The following is a 9,373-nucleotide window of genomic DNA, read 5'->3' as shown; positions in this document are numbered from 1 at the left end:
CATGCATTAAGCTAGGTTATCGAGGTCCATAACAAATATCCTGTAGCATATTAACAATTTCAGCACATTTCTTATTGTTTATAAATTGGATATACTCATACTAGTTTGAGTATAGGCCTATCCAATTTATAAACAATAAGAAATGTGCTGAAAACTAAAAATAAATTCCCTACCTTTTATGTTATTTTATTTGTTAAACGTTATAGTACTACCATATGGCCTGCTAACATGTTGAATGAATAATCCTATTGAGAATGGACTCATTATCCTAATTTCTTTATGATGCCTAAATGTGTTTATAATCTGTTTGTTAGTGTTGATTTCTACAAAAACACCTATCAGGAGACTGCTGCAGATAATCAATACAGCATAAAGTAATACAATTACATATATATCAGGTCGTGGCTCAACACGTTTTGTGTTTTTGCTGTTGTGGGACTGTGGACTCCAATTGTTGAATAATATAGCGTCTGAGCATGAGAAAGCATTGTCAGTAAATCATGGTTTGGTGAATGATTAAGACAGACAAGTGTGTTATTCTCACAGAATGTTTATTGCTTTGAAAGTACAAAACATATCAGTCTCATAAATAATTTCAGTGAAGGAGACATACATTGTCTTCCAGTGCAAGTAATTGGCTTTGAAGCCATTTTCAAAAATACTCACATATATTTATACAAAACAAACAAGCGTTAGGACACAAACATAATATTAGATATTGCTATAAATACCAAAAATATTCTAATACTGTTTAGGGTCTGAACCTGTCAGACATAATTATTAAGTAAATCTGGAATCCAGATAACCTTCAACATTAATTTAGTTGTTATGGGTCAACCAACCAGTTCACAGATTATCTGAGTAAGATAATAAGAAAGTGCCAAAAAAACATTTTTTTCTCTTTTTTGGGCCATTGCTGTATGTTATAGAATTAGCCAAGGTCAATGGTGGCCAATTATTTACATACCCGAAAGTACACACATCATACAACAGACGCTATACTGCATCCCATTCTCCCTGACACCTGCACAGGCAAGAGAAGTAGGTGCTACCACAATAAAGACGATTTCCAGCTCATCCCTGTTTCCTTCATCTCCTCAGTAGCGAGTGTGTGAAGCATCTGTGCACTGGAGAAGGTCATATTTCACGTAGCCAACGCGATCCACCTGCCTGCGGGAGTTCATACGCCAGTAGAAGCGGTCCCGGCAAAAGTACATGTGTCCTGTAGCAGAAATATTGGGATGTGAATGACTAGAACACAACATGAGGATTTTTAACATGCAACAATCGACTGTTATAAGATAATGTTTTTTGTTGAGCTCAGTCATTACTATTTGAACTTACCGTTGTACTGGAACACATCATGAGCATCATTGGGGACGCCACCAAAGACGGCATCTGTGTATCTGGGGTACCCTTTGTCGATTTTCTGGGCTTTCACATCAAGCCTGCGTTGATCATAGCAGAGAATGTCATTAAACAAGTCAAAAACAATCACCTGGTTTAACTCTCAGACTTTTGTTATGTTATTAAAAAAGCTTATTCTGGGCTTTTACTTTACTCCAACACTTATAAATGTCAAAACGAGCAGATGGTTTCATTTGAGCCAAAAGTGACAGACATGCTTCCCATCCTGATGTCAGGCACACTTTAAACTCACCTCCAGTAGTTCTCCCCACTGAAGAGCAGCACTTTGCCTTTGCCCCTCTGCAGTGCTCCCTCCACCTTCTGAACAGTGTTCGGGAGGCCAAGCTTCTCAATGCTGCGGGGACCCAGAACACTCTTCCCTGTGTACACCCAGAATCGTGTCCCTATAGAAAGAAGATGATAATAAGAAAAAATTGTCTTGCACTTTTGTCTTTTGTAATTGAGGTCTCTTATAAACAGCATGAAGCTTCACCTGAGAAGAAGTACAGTTTCCTGGCCAGAGTGTTTTCAAACGCAGAGTCGATGACTGCTGGCAGAGCGGGCCACGTCTCGGAAATAGAAAATGGTCCCTTGAGCCCTCCATCTCTCCCGCTGGACATCCTCCAGTATAGTCTGTTGATCAACACATGCAATAAAAAAACATCAACACTGACACTTCCTGTTTATATTCTTTTACATAGAAGAAGAGACTGGTTAGCTTACCCGTCATTGAAGAAGTGTAGCTCTCCATTAATCACAGTGATGGTGTCGAATTTGGTCATCTTGCAGGCATCTTTGGTTGGATCCACAGGTGTAGCGGTAGTGGTGGTGGTGGGGTCAGTGGGTTTATCAGTGTCATCAGGGTCTGGGTAGGCGGTAGTGGGGGGGGTGTTTGGTTTAGGTGGAGTGGGATCAGGGCCATCTTTGCGTCCTGAAAAAATGAAATGGTGCTGAATGTGAGAAATTGCAAACTTTCATGTGATTTTGCATGATAACGCAGTTCATAATGACCTTACCATAGAGATATTGAATGCCTTCAATGTCATCCTCATGTAGGGAGAAGTCTTCCACGAAGCTGTACATGGGGTACATGAGAGCCTCTCTGATGTTGGAGTGTTCCAGGCCGAGGGCATGACCAAACTCATGGGCTGCCACCAGGAACAGACTGTAACCTGGAGGACATACAGTAAGGAATATTAGCAAAAGGCAATTTTATCTAATCTACTTTGTTTGTCTTATATTCATGTGACTCACCTTGGTCAGGACAGAAACCCCATTTCTTGTCGTCATCATAGCTGTCAGTGGTACCGCACCACAACTTGCCGTCTCCTCGTCCCTCACTAGTGCAGGAGTCATACTCTTTACCCAGGAACACAAAGGGGAAGTGGCAGGACTCTCCCTCAGAATTTCCACCAATTACAGCGGTCTCTGTCCAAACAAAGAATTAACAGCAAGAGTAAGAAAACAAGACATTGTGTTGGTACTCGACAGCATTTATGGATCGTGGTTTCAGTAACTCACCACGACTGGGACAGAACCCATATTTCACGTCAGTGTCAAAGTTGCTTGTGGTGGCACACCAGCGATAGCCATCATCGCGGCCCTCTGTGGTACAGCTGTCATATTCTTTGTCCAGAAAGACAAAGGGGAAGACACACTTTTCTCCATCTGCGTTTCCTCCAAATGTGTACAGGACTGTCGGGATGAAAATAAGAGTAAGTGGGATGAAGCACATCAGCATGACACTAAAGAAACTCCCTATATCTGGTTGACCTCTGCCCTATCACTTCCATTGCAGGATAAACTGTCAATCTTACGTTCACTTGGGCAGAAGCCAAATTTCTTGTCTCTGCCGTAGTCGGCTGTGGTGGAGCACCATGGCAGGTCGTCCGAACGCCCATCAGAGGTACATGTGTCGTAGGATTTGCCCTCGAAAGTGAAAGGGAAGTGGCACATGGCACCATCAGCATTCCCATAGAGAGTCTTCACAGCTTAAGTGACAGAAAACAGTAATACATTTAAGCAATGTATAAAGTGAACACTGGGGGGAGACATCTTCATAATAAATGTTGGGGGTAGAGGAATATCTGTTGGTATTTCTGATTACCTGGTCCTTCTCCCAGGGTCCAGTACTCATCATCGTCAAAGTGGGCGTCACCCTGCACACCCTCACCAGGGGGGTAAGCGTGGGCCAGAAGTCCATCCTTACCATCAAATGGGTAAGGGTCTCCGTGGTCTGAGTAGAATAATACATTTTACATCAGTATTTGATTATAGAATTGTCTTTAGTAAAGTAAATGCCATTAAAAGACCGGCGCATAAACACATACCGATTTTTCCAAATGAAATCATGATGTCAGCTGTCCCATCAAAGAGGCGGGTAAAAGTCAGAGGGGTCACATCACTCCACACCTTGAAGGCTCTGGCAAAGGCGTCGTCAACCAGAGACGTCGCCATGTCCGGGGTATAGCTAAGGATCCTGTGGAGAAATGCAGAATGACAAGCTGCTGTCAGACATCTGGTAAACAATGCAAGTGAAGATACTCGGTGATGTATCTCCATCAAAGATACTCTTTGTATGTTGTGCCTTGTAAATACTAGTAGAATGTAACTTAGTACATTTACTGTACACATTTCAGGTATTTGTACTTTACTTTTCATTTTATACTACTTCATGCTTTTACTCCACTATGTCTCAGAATGTACTTTTTTCATTTATTTTGTCAACTTTAGGTGCGACTTAGTCTACAGCTCCAGATCATTAATATAAAACAAAAACAACTAATACATTAAGATGAATTTACTATAGATTAAGCTACCCAACAGTTTCTAAATTAATTCAAACTAGCCACGATTTTACAGCTGCAACATTAAAGTGATGACCATTCATGCATTCATAATTACAATACAAATATACAATATATATTGACTGAAATGGGCCATTCTGCATAATCAGTACATTTACTTTTAATAGTTTAAGCATAATTTGATGCTAATACTTACTTTAATTTTATTACATTTTTTAATGCAGGACATTTATTTGTAACAAAGTATTCTCATTGTGTGTTTTTTTACATCTTCGATTTTAGTTTATAAAGTCAATTAACAGATTATTTATCTCTACTCACCTATAGGTGACCTCTTGATGGTCCCATTTGAGGTCTCCTTCAAATGTTCTGTAGCTGGCCACATCAGGAACCCCGCAGCGTGGCCGCTTCATGGCTTCCAGGGTGGATTTATCCAGCTCTCCAGTCTCCTCCATCCCCATCTGCCTCTGCATCCTCTTCAAAGCCTTGGAAGTGGACACCATGGACTGGAAGCCACTGCGTGTCAGCGTGTCCATGTAGCCAAACTTCTTCAGATAACCCTGACAGGAGAACAAATAAATGAGTCTAGAGGGATGGTCATACCATTTCATGAACAGGATAATTGGTTCTTATAAGAAAGTTAACTTTAGTTTAGAAAAAGTGTGTTTGTGACATATTATCTAACTTTTGTACTCGTATAGTTTGAATTCAGAAGAATATATATTTATTGTCATTAACATTGTGTTAGAGTTCTCTGTTCAGGTAATTGCATCCCCACACAGCTTGATTGCACACTGTTTGGGGAATAACAGTCCATCAAGACAAAATGAACCATCTGCTACTCACTTCTGCCACCTCCGAATCAGTCATGTTATTGATGATGTCTCCTGGGAAGGTGACAAAGACGGACTTGAGGGGAAGGCTCCATCCCTCCTGTATGCTTATCCCCAAAAATAAACACACAGCTAAAGCACAGTACCTCATGATGAGATCTGCTGTAGATTGCTGCAAAATGTTCCAAAAAATGTAAACACTAAGAGCCTTGCAGTGAACAAGTGCTCACTTAGACAAAAAGTTAAAAAGTTGATCAGCAGTGTGTCTCCTGTGTTGGCTTCTGTCTTTCTTCTGACTGGTGGCTCTTGTTGACTCTGCTATGTGCCCTTGGTGGTGGACATGGTTTTTATCCTACTTAACTCCTTAGTCACTTTACCTCGCCCCCGCCTACTACTAACCTCAACCCTCCCACTTACATCTTGACAGACAGCATGTTGAATAGGCATGGGGAATTTCCAAAATATCCACATTTAGCATAACCTAGAAGCTATTAGGTGGTTTTTTTAGCTAGAAGGGGTGAATAATGACAATGGTGGATAAGACCAAATATGGAAATTGTTTATGATTGCATTGATATTACATTTATAAAGTAAAGTGTCTAAAAAAAACAACACAAATGACTAACAATATATAACAAATAATTGTATACAATTTCTGGTGTTCAAGCTGAAATAAAGAAAATCAGGAAATAACCTAAGGAGAAAACAACAACAACATTTAGAATGCATTTTGACATTTCCATCCTTTAATAATGCCAAATGCTCTTCTGGACATGTTCATGTATTTTTACATGAATACAACACCCTCATCATGGGACCCAGCCAGACACTTGTTCAAAGTAATGATATAAAAAAAGTTTGTTCCACTCTTTCATAGAGGTGTTTCCTCTTTATCTATAATTGGATACTGTATCAAATGTTAAATGCCTAAAGTCAATTTTACAGATAATATATTGTTTACATTTTTGAGATCTTAAACATTTAATACAATGTTTACTATGCAGATGATTTAGGAGGTTAACAAACCCAAAGTGTGATTCTTTGCAGTATTGCAATGTTGTTGTTGGCCAGATTTTAGGGAACTACCTGCTTCATCATCACTGTGTATCATTGCTGATGAAACATCTTTACCGGCTTCATCCCCAAGATGACACAATTCATTAGCAATGTGACATTTGGCCATAAGTATTGCACTTCCAGTATTGTCCCTCCAAAACGGATCTTATTTCAGTTTTTCTCACGCACTATTACATTATACTCAAGCGCAACTTCTGTATTAGCTAATATGTAACCTCAAGAGTAGCAACTGTGTGAAATAGCAAGGTTGTGCAGGGTAAATGTTGATATTTTGAGGTATGCAAGTATGTTTTTGGTAAAGATGTGTCTCTTCCAGCATAGCATGATTCACTTGTTTTCCTCTTGAATGGCCAAAGCTTCAGATGAGGGGCTTTTTTTCAGTGGGCACAGTGCTGACATCCTTTCTTCCTGTGCATACATGTTTACTCAGTTGCTCTGCTGAATTGTCAGACGCAGGAAAATAAACAACTCTTCCGAACTGACGAGTTGCGCCACAATAGCCCTGTTTAAGCCCATGTTGAATAGTTGTTTCTAAATAATACAAACATATATGCAGCACTTGGGACCTCATTCATTTGATGAAAAGAATAAAAGTGCACATCCACACAGATTCACTAATTACTTGCCTATTATGGTCAAGGAAATTGCTTACGTATCAACTTCCTCATAAGAGGAGATGTAATGTGTTGTGGTTTTATGAGGAGGGCATCCTTCCTCATATTTGAATCTATGGTTTCCTGATGTGGTTAATGCTTCATACATTTGAACACTTGCCTCATGCACACCCCCAATTTCAAGAGTATTTCTGACCATCTAAAACATAGTCATATCCTCTCCTGTTGTTTGGTTTGATTTTCCCACAGAGAGCAGCAGACATGAAAAAGCATATATCTTTTGTATAGATGTGTACAAAGTTGGGGTTTAAATCTATTGTGTCTGTTCCCAGTCTTTATAATATGCATCTCTCAATATTTTAACAGATCAAAACACATTGTTTGTTCAGGGGGATACAACATTCTCAATTTCCTTCTTCTTCTTATGCTTGTTGCCCTTTTCAAACTCTCACTTTAAATGCACATTATTCACTAACTGCGCTTTAACTGGAAAATGTCCTTTGATTTCAGTAGGCATTTATTTTTATAACAGACATTTGGTTAACACATAAAATACAGAATGCAGCTAGTGTAGTTACATAACACTTTTTTACATATATTTTTGGCCACATGGATTACTTCTCATTCAGACTAAAGCAGCTCTATTCAGCTTTAAATACACAAGCCCTCTTTCATTTGATGCAGTTTTTATGGTCATTCAGACACAATCATATGGTTATTTCTGTTTATATGTGGCTCCTCAGTGAATCCCCAGGCAACACGAGAAAACATCTGCCACTGATTTTACATGGCGTCAAAGGCTTAATGAAAATGGCTCCATGTATTTTAACAAATGCCACATTTCATTTGGTTTTGCCACTTTGCCTCCAAAAGCCGTCTGGCTCAGAACCACGAAAAATACACACATTTTTGTGTGGCATTCATCCCAAAATTGCCCTCAATCACAGCACAGCCTGTTGGCACACACCACCACAAATCAGCCAACTGCGTCATCAGAGAGCTGGATAATATCACAGCAGAGCAACAAGACCCTCTCAGCTCACGTTGACGGCATCTTTGTGATTAGATTTACTGTACAACAACATAACCAATAACAACAAGTCGTCACCTCTCTATTTTTTCTGGAGTTGTTAAAAGACAGAGCCGCAGAAAATGACAAGATCCTCAATATTGCATGTGCCAGATATAGCACTTTAAGGTCAGTATTAGCTCAGGGTGAAAACTGAAGCACTGTGTTTTTCCTAAACTCAGAATGTTTTATGCCCACATTTTCTTTAGCACTGTAGCTAGTTCTGCAACGTTGTCTTAATTGTGTTCTTAATTGTGACTTGGTCTGTTTAGTTTCTACTCTGTCTTGTTAAAGCAAACTGTCTTACGGTATGTTTCTAGCAGGCAGTTATAAATGCAAAAATCACTTCCTGTCTGCCACAGTTGATGTGGTTCCTTGGCCAGCTTCCTCATTCAGCTGCGTTTTTTTTTAATGGGGACTGGTTTGTTGACTTTGCGGTGGGACATAGAGACTGTGCAACATACAGGGCTGTCACAGTGTTTGATGTGGGGGGAGTGTTACCCCATCACCACGTCCAGGTACTTTACCCACCCCCGCAAGTTTGCTGGGTCTTGCAGTTTATTCTGGGAATTGCTTTGTTTTTATAACCCACTAACCTCTCTCAACAGTTTATTTTGGGTTTCCAAGAAGTTTGCCTCTGTGTTTCTTTCGTTATATTCTTGATCGTTCTATGTTGCTCACTTTATTATATAACAGCGAAAACTAAAACACTTATGAACGGCATGTCTAGTGTATTGTCTCTGAATATTGTACCCCTTTCTGCTGAGATACTATGCATGCTTGTGGGTGAAATTGGCACACAAAGAGCCTGAGAGCACAACAAAACCGATCAAAACAAGTAATAGCCAGGGCGGAACCATGTTGTGCCCTCCAAGCCCTCAAGTGTCACTCATATAACATCTCGTCTGTAATGAGTCATCATAAGTCAGCATGATAATATGGACAGAAATAATTCCATGAACAAACTTTAAACAGATGCCAAAAGTTGTGTACAGTCATATGAATGGGACTGTAGGAGCTTTGACTCATGTCTCCCAGAGGGTTAGTTCTGCTTTACAATACTCTTTATCAAAATCGAGACTATTAGTCACCTCAGGGATTATGTCTTGCTTACTGTGCAAACACTTTTTCAGTGTAAGAATCAATATATGACGTAAAGATTGTGAGAAAAAAATATATGGATTCCTACTCAGTCTTACCAAATACATAATTTCATAATTTCTAAATGCTGTAAAGAACTTTCAGATGCTAACAGGACAGAAATAGTAATAAGATAATAACAATCCTCATATGTTGACTCGGGTCATTATGACTTGAAATCAAGTTGACACGAGTCGCTGTTTTGATGTCTTTCAACTTGACTTGACAGAAAATTAGGGACTTGGAAGCTATAGACTCTTGACTTGAGACAGGATTACTCGCATGACTTGACTGAGTTCATTTTAGGTTTTCAGTTCAAATATTACAAATATAAGAATGTCGAACGTTGGCTATGTCGACATTACACAACATGTAGTGCATATGCATTGTTAATTGGGATGGCATTGTTGTGACTGACCGACTACT

General features: G+C 39.6%; 1 protein-coding gene across 1 annotated transcript; it reads right to left on the bottom strand.

The window, feature by feature from the left end:
• Positions 1 to 534: 534 nt before the first annotated feature.
• mmp9 (matrix metallopeptidase 9) lies at positions 535 to 5,382 on the bottom strand. The gene is made up of 13 exons (XM_034145123.1): positions 5,061 to 5,382; positions 4,536 to 4,774; positions 3,738 to 3,886; positions 3,515 to 3,643; positions 3,225 to 3,398; positions 2,929 to 3,102; positions 2,662 to 2,835; positions 2,424 to 2,579; positions 2,131 to 2,338; positions 1,901 to 2,040; positions 1,661 to 1,811; positions 1,345 to 1,448; positions 535 to 1,222 (listed from the first exon to the last, which is right to left on the bottom strand). The coding sequence occupies exons 1-13, from the start codon at positions 5,196 to 5,198 to the stop codon at positions 1,098 to 1,100; spliced, it is 2,061 nt and encodes a 686-aa protein (XP_034001014.1). The 5' UTR covers positions 5,199 to 5,382; the 3' UTR covers positions 535 to 1,097.
• Positions 5,383 to 9,373: the final 3,991 nt, after the last annotated feature.

This window comes from Trematomus bernacchii, unplaced genomic scaffold, assembly GCF_902827165.1.
Source record: "Trematomus bernacchii unplaced genomic scaffold, fTreBer1.1, whole genome shotgun sequence".
NCBI lineage: Eukaryota > Metazoa > Chordata > Actinopteri > Perciformes > Nototheniidae > Trematomus > Trematomus bernacchii.
The sequence above is the reverse complement of the archived record's forward strand: the minus strand, read 5'-3'. Positions and strand labels throughout refer to the sequence as shown.